Source organism: Elaeis guineensis, chromosome 16 (assembly GCF_000442705.2).
Source record: "Elaeis guineensis isolate ETL-2024a chromosome 16, EG11, whole genome shotgun sequence".
Lineage (NCBI taxonomy): Eukaryota > Viridiplantae > Streptophyta > Magnoliopsida > Arecales > Arecaceae > Elaeis > Elaeis guineensis.
Window position 1 is genome coordinate 13,076,422 of NC_026008.2, and position 16,943 is coordinate 13,093,364.

The 16,943-nt window shown below is 40.0% G+C and overlaps 1 protein-coding gene across 13 annotated transcripts in view; it reads right to left on the reverse strand.

Annotated features, from left to right (window-relative positions):
• LOC105034911 (uncharacterized) overlaps positions 1 to 16,943 on the reverse strand; it is a 167,883-nt gene that overhangs the window by 135,373 nt on the left and 15,567 nt on the right. For all 13 annotated transcript variants that reach the window (XR_012137381.1, XR_012137380.1, XM_073249766.1 and 10 more), the window contains one exon: positions 5,153 to 5,269. Coding sequence is in view for 11 of the 13 variants with exons in the window: in XM_073249766.1 (XP_073105867.1) it covers positions 5,153 to 5,269 (117 nt within the window). In the remaining 2 variants the exon portion in view is untranslated. The remainder of the gene's footprint in view (positions 1 to 5,152; positions 5,270 to 16,943) is intronic.

A 16,943-nucleotide genomic window follows, 5' to 3' on the forward strand; every position in this document is an offset into this window, starting at 1 on the left:
TTCCAAACCATCTCTCTATTCTTGTTCTAGTGTTTTTGTTAGGAAGGAGAGAGAGCACGGGGAGGTTGATGGAGGCCGCCAGAGGACCCAACCTCTCCCTCTCCTTCCCTCCCTCCTTTCTATCTCTCTTTTCCTCTCCCCCGTCCTCTTTGTTGTGTCGGTTCAGGCCCAACATGAGGGCATACCAAACCATACTGCCAACCAACTGATCTGGGCCCAGTACCAGCACAACCAATCTTGGTTTATATGTTATGCATCCATACATAGGTACATAAACACATTTAGAAGTTTCCACGAGCATAAGATGTGCATAAAAGAGAAAACCATACTGAAATTAATATACAAGGCATTGATAACCAAGGTTCGCAAAACCAGTACCGAGAGTCATACTGACTAATAACCAGTTTGGTATGGTACCACTATGTACCCTATCGAATCGAGGCACAATAGAAGCAAGGGAGGGAGAGGGAGAGGGAGAGGGAGAGGAAGGAAAAAGAGGGAGAGATAGAGAGGCTGAGACATCCAGATGCAGTAGAACGAGGGAAAGAAAGGACTCACCTGGCCAGGATGTTGTTGTCATCATCAGACGTGGATAGCTGTCGGGTGGTAGGGATGAAGGACAAAGGCCAAAGGAGGTGTGAGAGATGGAGAGAGAGGAAAGGGCTTCGAGCCATCTAAAGGCTATGAATCAGATGGGGACCATGAAACAGAGATGAATACCTGGCCAAGATGTTGTCATCATTGTCGAACATGGACGAGATGCTGTTGGATGGCATTGTTGAAGGATAAAGGTTGGAGAAAGAGACATGAGAGGGGGAGAGGGGAGGCAAGGGCTTCGAGGGAATGAGGAGAGCTAGAGAGGGCTTTGGAAGAGAGATTTATAACATCTTGATTCTGCCAGCCAACTAGTGCCGATCGGTCCGGTTCAATACGCCTTGAACCAGCCAATTTGGCAAGGTTTGGCGAACCTTGATTGAGACTACCACACCAAAGGAAGATGAGTAAAGGATAACTAGGTTACACAAATAGGTGGAATTAAACAAAATATAAATTGAAAATTTATTGTGCATGTTCAACATTTTTAAGCCACTTAGATTAGTAAGTTCTAATCACTTGATGGAAGTGAATGAGTGGGTTAATGATAAATTTTGATGCTGTAAGATCTAAGATTAAAATTCAATTAGACCTTTTCCAGGATATCCATCTAGTTTGAAGTAGCCTATGCCTATCAAACATAAATAGATGCCTTTTAACATGTAGTTTCACATATTAATGCATCATATATAGCAGTATCCAATCCACAAGCAATGTTTTATGGCAAACAGCTATGTTATGGATGTTGCCTATCTAGGAAAACTAGTAATCAAGGTTTCAAATCTCATAGGATGGAGTGGTCCTGGTTTCTCCATGGAAATGGATGCTTTGCTATCTCGGCCCATCCCGACGGCAGTCTTGGCATGCATCCTTGTAAATATTCTTCGTCTATCTTCCCTTCTTTCTTTCTTTCTCTTTCTTCTTTCTTTACTTCCTTTCTTTTTTTTCTTCTACCTTTCTTTCCTTCCCTTTTCCTTTCTTTTGTTATCCCTTCTTTTATTTCTTATTTCCTTTTTTCTTCTTTCTATTTCCTTTCTTCAATCTTTCCTTTCTTTCTTTTTTATTCCTTGCTTTATTTCTTTCCTTCAATCACTTCTTCTTTCCTTTTCATTTTTTTCTTTTCTTCACCTTTCTTTTCTTTCTTTCTTTCATCTTTCTTTGTCTTTCCCCTCATGAATGGGTTTCAAAGTCTCGACCCATCCAAGTCCTATTTTCTCATAGGAACAAGATAAGACAGTTGGCATGCCCCTTGTCCCACTGGAACTTAAAACTTTGGTAGTAACTATGTGGTTGCAAAACCACCTAAAAACTATTGATTCTACAGATCAACCACGTCATTATGTTGGTCGCCACCATTGACCATATAAAACACCTCCAAGGATAATAAGGGGTTGTTTGGTTTACTAAAACAAGTTTATGTGACATTCAAAATCGAATGAGTTTTACAAACTGGTTGTTTGTTTGTTTTTCATAAAATCTGTTTTGCCGTAACTAGTAAGTCATAAAACTTTAAAAAACGTGCTTTATGCAAAACCATCGTTCGTCGTACTGCCCCATATTGGATCTGGTACCGAGATAGCAAACCTTGTGAAAAACAGTTTGCCTTCTATTTTTCATAAAATATGTTTTATAGAAATTGTTGGTGCAGAAATCCGCCGAAGCCGGAGTTGCTGGAGTCGAGATGACCGCGGCCGCCGTCGGGACCTGTAAGGGAAGTCTAAACCGGAGTTGGGGATGCTCCGGCAAGACCCTCCGACGCTCAAGTCAGTACTCTGCTTCAACAGAAATGGAGTGCTCAAGTGGGAATTTTAGCAGAGTTTTGAGATAGAGTTTAGAGCATAGAGAAGAACGTATCTGGGGGTCCCTTTTTATAGACGAAGAGCGTAACTGATTGACAGCGACGTCTGTAACCGCCTGGTAGTGGGCTGTTCAGAGCCGCCCGTAGTTTGTTACGGAGAGTAGTGGCGTCAGGGGTCATTCAGGGCCACGTGGAGTTTGTTACGGAGAGTGGAGTGGTGTCCGTTGTCGCGACTTGCCAGAGAGTGGTGGAGCCACGCGGAATCCGTTGCAGAGAGTGGAACAGGGTAGTAGCCACTGTCGTGACTTGCCAGAGAGTTCGGATCTGTCAGCTGGAGCTCGACTGGGATATCCGATGGAGCGGAATGGCTCTCTATCCTGTCGATCTAGAAGAAGCTCGGATGTTTCCAAGGCTGCTGACGAGTCTACTGTCGTCGGATGCCTTAGATGCTGATGCTACAGGCGGGAGCCATCTGCTCTAGAAGCTCGGATGGAGACTTTCTGTTGGTGAAGTCTGGTAGGAGTCCGGTTGCTAGGGAAGCCCGTATGAGATTTGCCTGATGTGGAAGCTCGTCTGAAGATTATCCGCCGGAGAAGTCCGATTTCATGAGGAATCTGATGGAGGGTCGGCCGGCGGTGGACCTCGGATGACGTTGGGGAGGTTCGGCAGACACCGGGGGCGATCGGTCGTTGTAGAGATCCGGCTGCCGGAGTCCGTCCATCGTAGAAGCTCGTCCGATATCCACCCGCTATGGAAGTTCGGACGGAGTCTGATTCCTGTAGAAGGCCGAAAGGAGACCGCTTATTGTAGAATCTCGGTCGAAGATCGGTTGTCGTGGGAGCTCGAAGTAGCGACCTGACCGGTGGGTCCTGTCCCATTGTAGAAGCTCGTCTGGGATCCATCCACTGTAGGAGCTCGGCTGTAGTAGAGATCCGAAGTAGACCGCTCGTAGTAGGAGTTCGGAGCAGACCGCTCGTAGTAGAAGTTCGGAGCAGACCGCTCGTAGTAGGAGTTTGGCTCTCGCAGGAGCTCGGTTGGAGTCCTGAAGGCGGTCGACCGCCGTAGAAACTTGGATGGAGTCTGATTACTGTAGAAATCTCGTTGTCGAAGAAGCTCGGATATTGACGAAGTCCGAAAGAAGTTCAGAGAATAGTTGATCACTGTAGAAGGTCGGCTGATAGTGAGGCCTAAAGAGCCTGTGGAGCGGCCTGGTAGATGGATGGAGAAGCTCATTGTCGAAGAAGTCCGGAAGCTCGGACGGTCGAGGGGGTTCAGAGAGACGCCACACAAGGTCGAAAGCCGAAAAAGCCCTGGAAGGGTCGATCTTTTACAAACTTCGACCGGAGGGTATTTTATACCCAACACTAGTCCCCCTACTTCCGAGTTCGGGTTCCGAATGAAGTACAGAGAAATTCTTACGGCCGAAGTTGCCCCCCTCGATTTCCGCACTCGATGGTTGCCAGATATTTTGACATTCGGCATGCTGGTACTGGAGCCTCTTCGGAAAAAATTTTTTCTTTTTAGAATTCCCACTGGAGCGCTGCCCCAGGTACGAAGAAATAATGATTTTACCAACTGTCGGCCACCTCCAGCCACTTGCCACAGTGAGTGGGCCACGCGGCGGTTATAGACTGGCCGGAGGAGTCCTGCAGTCATTATTGCACCAAACCCCGTCGCCTATTTAAACCCGCCTCCCCCCTCCGGGGATCTCACTTTGCACGGGGCTCTCGCAGGAGCTCGATTGGAGTCCTGAAGGCAGTCGACCGCCGTAGGAACTTGGATAGAGTCTGATTACTGTAGAAATCTCGTTGTCGAAAAAGCTCGGATATTGACGAAGTCCGGAAGAAGTTCGGAGAATAGTTGATCACTGTAGAAGGTCGGCTGATAGTGAGGCCTAAAGAGCCTGTGGAGCGGCCCGGTAGATGGATGGAGAAGCTCATTGTCGGAGAAGTCCGGAAGCTCGGACGGTCGAGGGGGTTCAGAGAGACGCCACACAAGGTCGGAAGCCGGAAAAGCCCTGGAAGGGTCGGTCTTTTACAAACTTCGGTCGGAGGGTATTTTATACCCAACAGAAATCATATTTTACAGTTACATATTTTAGAAAAAATTGATAAACAACAAAAAAGCCCCTAAGAGTATCATGCAGGACCACCATACATATATTGAGCCACAATGCATACTGTATGATTGATGCATTTCATGCTTTTAAATAACCAGATTCTCCTAAAAACAATCTTCCAATTTCTTGCCTAATTGACATAATATATTTGGTGCCAAGGTTCGCTGTGTTCGTACTAGAGCCCTACCGATACCATCCTATTACAGTGTTAGTGCACAGTTCGGTTTGGTACAGTATGAGGCAAGTATCGAGTATCGGTATGATATAAGACATCGTACCAATATGGTATGGTATGCCCCATACCGAGCAGTACGGCGGCAAACCATGGATGGGTCAAAGGGCTACAAGTTGTCAACATCAAGCCCCAATTTAGTTTAGTCTTTTGATTTTCTGCATTTTCTCTTTTTTTCCTGTTCATTTTTTCAGTTTTAATAGGTCATAGTGGGTAGAGGGTCAGCCTTAGCACAATGGTAACTTACAATAAATGAACTAATGCAAAAATGTTCTCTGTTCAATTCAAGAAACATAAATAATGTCAGGTGACACTCCAAAAGAAGTTCAAATATTGAGGTTTGAACTAGAACAAAGTCTTCATTTAAGTATCTGCCTATCAACCAACTAGTTTCCAGTTTGTGATTTACCTTCTCCATCAAAATAAGAGACTTAGGATCTTTTGGAGGCCATGAAATCTCTTCAACTTCATCCATTACAGGATTTAAAATTGTCTTAAGAACATCGGTCGCAGATTCTATCTTCTCCTGCATTAAAAAATAAAAAATAAAAATGTGACTATTAATTTTCTTCAAAGGAAAAAGGTAAATGATTATTGAAAAAAAATGAGCTAAGAACTGTAAGAACAGCAAATAGTTCTCTAGATTTTACAAGTACTATTAGTCTGGTAGTTTCCAATTGAGACAAAATAAGTTACAATCAACCACTATGAGAATATGATTTAGCATATATAGCAGACTTTTCAGATCTCACTACCTAAATGAGCTTAACAACATAATTAATAATGTGGTAAAACCACCAACAAGCTTTCTAGGTTGATAGCAGGCCCTTCTTGTCCCGCATCATCTTGGCTTAGTTGCGGCACGAGTTAAATGGTTGACAACAGGTTAGGAGGCAAAAATATATCATGTTTTTGAACTGTATGGTAACTATGGTTACTGATCTACAAATCTGACGTCATATCCATGGGAAAAGGCCTCTTGAGTATAGTTGTCAGAGGGTTTTCAAGAAGATTTAGAGAAAATTTCAGTTTCAAAAGTGATAAAAGCTATATAGCAAGGACTTCTCTTCATTTTATTACTTCTTTCCTAAAGGCAATAAAGAATATTTGTCACAGAGGAATGCCATATTTGACAAATGCAAGTTGGTGCACTATGATATTATTGAAAAAGCCACATAAGTCATGCAGAAATCAAGTTGAAGAAACAGAAAAGCAAATAAACTGTATTACACATACAAAGAGAAGCTGAAATTAAGTCCTTGGTTCTTCTAAAAATAGAGAAAGCAGAAGAATTAAGTCAAACAATGGACATTCATGTTGGTAAATAAGCATATGTCCAAGAAGCTAGGAAGTGGCCAGTGCATCTGATGAATTATATAATCATCCCATATAGGAATTAGCTGATAACTGTCTGCATAACCATGTATTGTACAAAATATTCACTTTAATATGCCATTTTTCTGTGGATGACAATAGCTTGATACATGCATGTCAAATTCAAACACCTTTTATCCAACTGATACAGCATCAAATGCTTCATGAGCCTGTGAGAGCTTCCCGAGCATTTGTGAGACAATGGCACCTTTTTCTACTGCAAAACTAAATCATCAAACCTGCCAAACTATCAATTGAATTCAGCCATTTCTTGCCCACCACTACCCATAATTTCACTAATTTCAACTAGAACACAGGGATATGAATCAAGTATGAGTATTGAGAATAGTTGGTCCCTGACTATAGTTGGAAGATTGTTGAAGCAGAAGGCAATGAATAAATCCTCCAATGACTGCAATGTTTGTTGCAGATTGTTGACAATTTAGGAAAGAAATCATGTAATTTAGGAATTTGCTTTATTGTTGACAAAAATCAATTTAGGAAAGTAATCTTAGCTAGTTTAGAAAAGAAATCATGAAATTTAGGAATTTGCTTTATTAGCGGTGTTGATTATTTTTGTAGGTTTTGTATATAAATGTACAGAGCGTGGCCGTTGTATCAAAAAACAACACAACTTCTACAATTGAAATTATTTCCTCCATTTTTCTTTCTCTTTTCTCAATATGGTATTAGAGCATGATCCCTTAGGGATCTTTGTTGTTCTTCCTACTTACCTTTAAAAACACTCCTGCCTAGCCTCGTCTCCCATATTGCATTAGGTTGCATTTTAGATCTACATATCTGTTCACCGCATCGGCAATCTCTTCATTTCGTGCTTGCGTGTCGCCGTTGAGAGATCTTTGTTGCCGACACCGTTCTACTGTAAGATCCACCATTCCCATCAGCTACTCTCGCTTGCGTATCAACTCCATGGTTTGTGACAAAGGTAGGCTCTATCTCTGATTGTCGTTGTTGAGGATTGCTTGGCTGCCGAAGATCGCATTTGGCTTTAGGAGTTTTTTAGTGGGGATTTGGATACTGTGTATGACCCGGCTGGCATTGTTTTTTTGGGGCTTGAAGTAGTAAAAAAAAATGACTGAAGGGAAGCAATCTACTGACAACGGTAACAATAGGAGCAATAGAATCCTTGGTGATAATCGCTCTTTGAATATTAGTCCTATTAAGTTAGATGGGTCAAACTATCTGGCTTGGTCAAGATCTTGCAGACTGTTTATTCAAGCCCAGGGATTGCAAGGCTATATCACAGGCAAGAAACAAAACCTCTAGCCACTGATCCAACCCTAAGCCAATGGGAATCTAAAAATTCCCTTATCATGTCTTGGCTTATTAATTCTATGCAACCACAAATTGCTCGTGGCTATTTATTTCTCACCATACCTAAACAAATATGGGATGCTGCTACTCAAACATACTCTCATCAAGGGAATGATGCGTTGGTATATGAACTGCGAAAGAAAGTTCATGAAATGAAGTAGGGGGAGATGTCAATTGCACAATATTTTTTTGAGCTTAGTGCTTTATGGCAGGAACTCGATTAATACGAGTACTTACCCTCCAACTTTGAGGATACTACTAAGTATCAGAAAGTAATGGAGAAACACCGTGTGTATGATTTCCTGGCTGGACTAAATGCCGAATATGATCAGATTCGGATCCAGTTTCTGGGTAAGGATCCTTTCCCTTCATTGAGGCAGACATATGGTTATGTGCAGCAAAAGGAGAGTAGGAGGAGTGCTATGTTGAATGCTGCTCCGATAGATCGTTCGGGTACGGTGGCTAACTCATTCTCTAAACCTACCAAAGTGGAACCAGTGAGGATTAGTGATCAGAAATCTTCTGCAAAAGATAACCTCACCTGTGATTATTGTAGGAAACCTAGACATACCAAGAAAAGTTACTGAAAACTCCACGATCAGCCAATTAGGGGACGAGGTGGTCGAAAAATGGGAAATCCTCGATCACAGGCTCAGATGTCAAGTATAGTGGAGACAGTTGGGCCCAATGAAAGCACTAATACTAGTGATCTTTCCACTAAAGAGTTGCAAACTCTCCGGTGTCTTATGGCTCGACTTGATTCTCCCTCCATGGCTTCTTCCTCTTCCTTTAATCTTGCTCAATCAGATATATCTCATACAGCTTTTACCTCTATTTCTTCAAATTCACATCATTCCTAGATTATTGATTCCGGAGCTTCTGATCATATGACTAGGTCTTCAGACAATTTCTTAATACATTCCCCTTGCTCGGGTGAAGATAAAGTCCGTATAGCCGACAGTTCTTTCTCTTCCATAACAAGGAAAGATTCAGTATGTTGTACCTCTTTACTTGCTTTGCCCTCTACTCTTCATATTCCTAGTTTTCCCCATAATCTGTTATCTATTAGTGCTCTCACACATGATTTGAATTGTAAAGCTGAATTTTATCCTTCTCCTTGTGTTCTTCAGGACCTAAGCACTGGGAAGACAATTGGCTATGATAGAATGCAAGATGGTTTGTACTTGCTTGCTACAAGCCCTGATAACCATCAAGCCTTACTAGGTTCCTCCACATCTACTTCCCAACAGTTAATTCAATGGCATAGACAATTAGGACATCCATCATTTTATGTCTTAAAAAGGTTGTATCTGAGTTAATTAAACAGTGTGATTTGAAGACTTTGATTTGTGATGCTTGTGAATTTGCTAAGCATACAAGAAGTTATCCTCCTAGTAATAATAAGAGTCATGTTCCTTTAGCAACCATTCACTCTGATGTGTGAGCCCCTGTTATGTCTTTGTCCGGTTATAGATGGTTTGTCTCATTTATTAACTGTTGTAGTTGGATGACCTGGATTTATTTGATGTATGTAAAAAATGAGGTGTTCTCTTATTTTTAGTCCTTTTATAATTTGATTCGTACCCAGTTTGGTACCAAAATTCAGATTTTGCAAATTGATAATGACACAAAATATATGAAATGTACTTTTTTCAACTACTTAGAAGGACATGGGATTATGCATCAAACTAGTTGTATTAATACAGCTGCTCAGAATGTGGTGTCAGAATGAAAAAATAGGCATCTGTTAGAGGTTGCCCATTGTCTTACGTTTACTTTGAATGTTCCTAAGTCTTATTGGGGTGATGTTGTCCTTCCAGCTACTTATCTAATTAATAAAATGCCTCTAAAAAGACACTCAACTTTAAAAGTCCCCTAGAAATTATTCAAGGCACCAGTTCATATCTTATTCGTCCAAAGATCTTTGGGTGTGTGTTTTGTTCATTGGCACCATGCCAGCAAATTAGATTTTTGGGCACTTAAATATGTGTTCATTGGGTATTCTACTACTAAAAAGGGCTATAAGTGTTATCATCCTCCCACTAGGAAAGTCTTTGTCGATATGGATGTCACTTTCTGAGAAATGGAACCATATTATGTGTCACCTCTTCAGGAGAAGTATAGAAAGGAAGAGGTGATTCCAAATTGTGTCACCAGATTTACCAGCACGTGTCTCCTATCTACCCTATTAGACAGGGGGAGGATGAGGGTCAAATAAGCCAAGGTAAAAACACAATGTCTTTGGAGCAGAATGAGCAGCACCTAAGTGAAGGTGATGGACGAACAAGTAATGCATCTCAAAATAATATGAAATTGAATAAGCCAGACTTGTTGCGATATGCTCGTAGGAGAAAAGCAAACTTGACCATTGAACACATTCCGCCTAGTCAAACTCAATCTTGGACTCAGATTCCATGAAATCTTCTGGTAAGTCTCCTGTTTCAATTCCTACTTCCAATTCTGATGATTCAATTCCTACTTCCAATTCTAATGATTCAAGTCTTGCTCTTCCAATTGCTATTAGGAAAGGAAGATCTTGCACTAAACATCCTATCTCTAACTTTGTTTCATATTGTTGCGGCCAATCCCCTTGTCGTCTGGTCGCCGGGAACGAGCACCTGCAAGAGAAGTCCACACTGACCGGAGATGCCTCCGGTGGGGATCCTCCGACGGTCAAGTCAGAGAGGAGACTAGGCAACAGTAGAAAAGAATCAGGGAAACTCAGCGAGAGAGAGAGTCCAGGGGCTTCGAAAGAACCTCTCTGCAGCACTGTTGCCTTCCCCGTTTTATAGTAGAGCGCGACGTGGTGACGTCATTAATGGCGCAGACAACTGGGGGAGTTGTCAAATCGTCGGAGGCTGTCAGAGTCGCCGCGGACTGTCAAGTCGCCGTGGGCTGTCAAATCGCTGGGATTAATCTAAGTCCTTAGCAGGACAATGCCCCAGGGCGGCTATGCCGCATGCCCTTGTCAGGACGGCGGCCCTCAGCAGTCGTACGGTGTTTTGGGGAGCCGACCGACCATGCGTCGGCATTTGGTTGCGGGACGTCGGGCGAAGACCCAGGGACACCGTCGGCTGGTCTGGCGCATTGCGGGAATCGGACATCGGCCACCACCCCCGCCTGATAGTGAGTCAGTAGAGTCGGGCCCCGCCGTTCGGCTAGTCGGGAACAGAATGGGTCCGCCCGACCGACATACCTTCGGTCGGACAGTTGTCGACAGTCGTCGGTTGGTGCGGTCGATAAGGTCGGGCGCCGGTCGGGCAGGCCCGAGAGTGAGTCGGTGTGAAAGGGGTCGATCGGTATATCCCAACACATATAACTCCTTATCTCCTTCCTATACAGCTTTTGTGTCTTCTCTATCTTCAGTTTCTGTTCCATAGAATTTGAAGGAAGCCCTCAATGACCCTAAGTGGAAAGAAGCCAAGATAGAGGAGATGAGAGCCTTGGCCAAAAATGGAATCTGGGAGCTTACTACTCTTCCTTTGGGTAAGAAACTAGTAGGATGCAAATGGGTTTGTACTATTAAGCACAAGGCTAATGGATCCATCGAGAGATTCAAAGCTCAAGTGGCAGCCAAGGGGGTCACTCAGACCTATGGAATAGATTATCAAGAAACCTTTGCACCTCTTGCAAAGATGAATTTCATTCATATTCTTTTATCATGTGCAGCTAATCTTGATTGGGAGTTATAGCAATTTGATGTAAAGAATGCCTTTTTACATGGTGATCTGGAAGAAGTTTATATAGAGATTCCGCCTAGCTTTGAAGATCAAAAAACTGAAGGAAAAGTCTGTCAGTTGAAGAAAGCTTTATATGGCCTAAAATAGTCACCTAGAATATGGTTTGACAAATTCAATAGAACCATAATAGATTTTAGTTATCAAGAAAGCAATGCAGATCATACTATGTTCATCAAACATTATATGCGTAAGATTACAATTCTCATTGTGTATGTTGATGATATAGTCGTGACAGACTGACAGGAAACAATCAAGAACAAATGACCAGTTTAAAACATTATTTGGCTAAGGAATTTGAGATCAAAGACTTGGGTAGTTTGCGGTATTTTCTTGGAATACAGTTGCAAGGTCTAAGAAAAGTATCTTTATATCTCAAAGAAAATGTCCTGAATTTACTTGAAGAAACTGGCATGTTAGAATGCAAACTTGCTGATTCACCTATTGAAGCAAATCATAAGCTAAAAGGCGGCATTGGAGAAGCAGTAGATGTGGGACAGCATCAGAGATTGGTTAGGAGGCTAATCTATCTTTCACATACACATCTTGACATAGCTTATGCTGTAAGCCTGGTGAGTCAATTCATGCATGATCCTCGGACTACTCATTTAGATGCGGTTTTCCATATTTTGAGATACTTAAAATCTGTTCCTGAAAAAGATTTATTTTTTTCCAATCATGGACACTTAAAAATAGAAGCTTTTACTGATGCTGATCGGGTGGGATTTCTTGATGATAGAAGATCCACAATAGGATATTGTTCGTTTGTTGGTGGCAATCTAGTTACTTGGAGAAGCAAGAAACAGAATGTAGTAACAAGGTCAACTGCAGAAACAGAGTACAGAGCAATGGCACAAGGTGTTTGTGAGCTTTTGTAGCTCCAAAAGCTAAGGCAAGAGCTACGACTAGAAGAAAAACCATTGTTATTATATTGTGATAACAAGGCAGCCATTAGCATTGCTCACAATCCAGTTTAACACGATCGTAAAAACATATCGAGATTGATTGGCATTTCATCAAAGAAAAGTTGAATGCTGGGATCAAGATCCGCTGTACCGGTACCGAACCTTGTACTGATGGCCGACCGGTACATTACGGTACCGGTATGATACCGTATTGACACACGGTACGCTTCGACGTATCAGTTCGGTACCGATACAAATTTTTTGTTTCTTTTTTTTGGGTGTTCAAATTATTAATTCATAAATACAACCCCAAAATTATATTATATTGCATATTATTGACATATTTGGGTTCAATTTTTGAGTTCGGTAGCGGTACAGAAATTTTTGATCCAAAATTTTAAATATATATTTATTTATATTATGTTACAACTATATCATCCTAAAATTAAAATATATATATATAAATGTGCATTAAAATATATCTAAATTTTTAAAGTACAAAGCACAAAAAATGATATACTAACCTCAAGATCTACTCTGCATTTAATATCTCGTCGAGTGTCTGTGACGCTCGTAGATATCTGGATCATTAGCATAATCTGGAGGAACATCAGCCCAACCCTCTAACCAAGATGCACTGTACTCCTGAATATTCGTCCCATAAGGCATCCTCTCTGAATTGTAAGACATCTCAGATCTCTCACTCAAACTCTGACTCTGAGAAGTATCCTCAGGATGATGGTATGGCTGTGGAGGAGCCCATCCGAATATGCCAATAGCAAAATCTGATCCATAAGATGCTCCAGACTACATAGGATAGTAATCACTAGAAGGCGATACCTCAGATGCACCATATCCATATGAATCATAAGGTGGCTGCAGATAATAGGATCCATAATGCAAGGATGATCCAGATACATCCATAGACCCTACTCCACGTGCAAGATCGTCCGCAGCTGCATCGTGTGCTGGACGACCTCTAGGAGCCCATCGTCTATATGAAATCGGCTCCCCACGATCTCTACCAACTCGTCCACCATGGTCCCTATCTTGTATAGCATGTGTAAACTGAGACTCACCGATGAATCAAATATCATCCTGTGGCTGTTTCATAAGCAGTGGTCTCCTATCCTGCAGTTCCTTCCTGATCATCAGACCTATGACTACTACTACCAATATCATCATCACTCTCTCTAGCTCCAAATCTGAGTCAGATAGCTCCTGTACTCTCGAGAGTGGTGCACGTACAACTATCTTTTCTTTTTCCCCTCTTGTGCCCCTCTGTGACCGAGTTTCCTGTGATTGGGAGGATGGATATTTTTTTGCTGACTGCCGACCTCGTCTAAACATCTATCGCTCGAACCTCTGCGAGGATGTATCAGACATCGAGTCATATGATAAATGAGTCTCTTGTGTCCCCTCAGACTGTGGCTGATCAGTTGGAATCTTATATGGAATATTTCTTTCTGCCCATTGCCCTGGATCCATCCTGATTTTTCTAGCTACCACACTGGCTAATCGTGGAGGGGGCCCCGGCTCATAAAGCTCTGGCTCCTGCTGTTGACCTGCAAGCTATCCGATGATCGGATCGTCGTCCTCGTCAGCATAATCATCTAATATTGGATCAGTGTACTTCAGTTGTACTTCCTCCTAAATGTATTTTAGCCTCAACCTCAGATTATAGTGAACATATACAAGATCATTGAGGCATTTTTGTGTCAGACGATTTCTCTGTTTGCTGTGAATAAAGATGAAAGTCGATCAATTGCGCTCACAGCCATTAGCAGAGACCGTCTAGAAAAGAATGCAAATAGCCACACCTCTCAAATATTCTGCAGATATTCCAAAATGAATCCACCATTCAGCTACAAAAGCAAAATTACATATCAAATTTTATGATATTATTAAGCAAAATTACATATCAATCTATGCTGCTCATTATTGATATGTAATTTACCTGAATTCATCTATTTTTTGCTTATGACAGCTGATGGGACTCCAAAGCTGTCTAATCCCTCTTTAAATTATTTCGTCTATAAAAAATATATTTATTAAATTTATAAATATATCGTTGAGTACAGATCGAATTCAGTTGAATAATCACATCTGTTTTAAACTAGCATACCTCTTGCAGACACAACGATATGATTTCTGGATCGAAGAGCAGCAAGAAGCTCATTATCCATATCTATCCCAGAAATGGTATACTGGAATCTTGGATTCAAATAATAAGCTACAAATAAATTTCATAATTGATTAAGTACACTTTTACAAGTATAAAAAAAATATTTTAAAATATTCTTAAATCCGTGCTTACCAACTAGATGCAAATCTCTACCTATCTGATAGTTCTAATGGCACTCAATGATGTTAATAAATTTTTTAGCATACTTCGGATCATTCTCACTAATCTGTTTCTTTGTCCTCCATCATGTAATATAAGAAGTCCATCTGGGGATATCTTTCACTATCCATGGTGCGAAGCATCTAATATAATGGCTTAATAGTCTTTACTACCTTCTCAACCTGCTGTCAGAATGACTGACTCATCATCAAATTCTCTACATGACTTTTATAGATTCAAAAAAAATATTATATACTTCAAATAATATTTTTGAATTAACTGTAATATAATACTAATTTTACATATTTTCTATTTGATAATATATTTTTATTATTTAAATAATTACAAAAATATTTTTTAATTTTAAAAATTTCAAAAAAATTCGAGATTAGATTCAAGTAGCTTGATTGCTTGAATCATTCTAAACATGATTCTGAAACTCTGATTTTTTATTTTTTTAATATTTTTTATGAATAAATATATATTAAAAATATATAATTAATTAAAATCAACGAATATCATACTCTGAATTTTTCTTCTTACAAATATATGCAAGTATAACAAAACACAATAGTTTAATAATTATTAAAAAAATATTATATATAAATTCAAAAAATTATAATAATAATTTTAAAAATTATAAATTCAAAAAAATATGTTATATGCTTCAAATAATATTTTTGAATTAACTAAAATATAACACTATTTTTACATATTTTTTATTTGATAATATTTTTTTATTATTTAAATAATTATAAAAATATTTTTTTATTTCAAAAATTTCAAGGTTAGATTTAAGTAGCTTGAATCATTCTAAGCATGATTCTAAAACTTTGATTTTTTATTTTTTTGAATTTATTTTTTAATAATTTTTTTATGAATAAATATATATAAATATTTAAAAATATATAATTAATGAAAATCAATGATTTTAGTGTCATTATGTAGATCTTCCAAAGATCTATCATATATAATCAAATCATACCAAAATCACAAAATTTTGGCATTATTTCCTTTTATTTTCATACTTCTTCGTTCTTATCCTTTTTTTAACAAAAATATAAAAAATAAAATATTTACTAAAAAAATAATACATTACCTTACTTTCGGTCAAAAATCAGCATCTCCTCGAACCAATGCTACAATTTGATAGAATTTTTTCCTCTTTCTTATTTTTTCGGCATCTCATTGAGTCTCAGACAAGCTCGGGAGTTCTCTGAGAGCTCTCGAGTCTCTTAAACAACCCACCTGGACCATCACTAAAAGACAGCCCAGGCCCCACCCCACACCCCCCCACTCCCGCCCACTCCCTTCACATGGAGATGTCAGTACAGTTCGGTTCAACACCGAACCAAACCGTACCGATCTATACCACCCGATTTTGGGCGGTATGGAACCGAATCGTACCGAACCGCCCAATTCGGTGCGGTTCGGAGCTGGTTTTCGAGAAAAATGGCCAAATCGGATCGGCTGGCTACATCCCGTACCGGGCAGTTCGGTCTAGTACAATGGACCTTGGCTGAGATTCTAGATAGTGTATGTGAATTCTGAAAATCAGTTAGCTGATGTTTTCACAAAAAAGCTTGGTAGTAAACTGTTTCATTCCTTTGTATGCAAGTTGGGTATGAGGGATACACATACACCATCTTGAGGGGGAGTGTTGATAGTTTAGGAAAGAAATCATATAATTTAGGAATTTGCTTTATTATTGACAAAAATCAATTTCAGAAAGTAATCTTTAGCTGGTTTAGGAAAGAAATCATGTAATTTAGGAATTTGCTTTATTAGGGGCATTGATTATTTTTGTAGGTTTTGTATATAAATGTACAAAAGGGTGGCCATTGTATCAAAAAACAACACAACTTCTGCAATTGAAATTATTTCCTCCATTTTCCCTTTTCTTTTCTCAACACAGATAAACTAGATTTCTTAGGAATTAGGCTGATATTTTCTGCTGAGACAGGTCTAGCCTCCTTTAACAACCCACAAAAGCTGGTACTGTTTTCTAGATTAAGTATCCTGATTTTCCCAGTTGGCTGGCAATATCAATTTAGATTTTCCTGCTGCTTAAATAATCGTCAAAGACAATCTCCCTTTTAAGCCTTAAGCTGTTTTCTGACCTATTTTGTATTTTAGTTTGTTCCATGGCAACTTGGAAATCAATGACCTCTTGGTTTTGAGCTATCTGTTAGAGTACAATTCCTAACCATATTGTTCTCCAATATAAAATAATGAGATTGCTTTAATTTAATTGTTCTGTTCATCCTATTCCACAACTATCCCTGTTCTTAGACCGCTATATGTCGCTTCATGCAGGCTTCTTGCTCCTACATCGGTTTCTGATAATTAATTTCACTGAATGCCCACAACTCGGGTTACAAGCTCATACTACCAAGCTCGGCTCTCATCATTAATTTCAATTGTCATCTGATTTCTAATACTATGTTCCCCTAGTTCTATTGCAGTGGTTTCAAATCTTCCTGCTTCATCTAGATTCCGTTTACC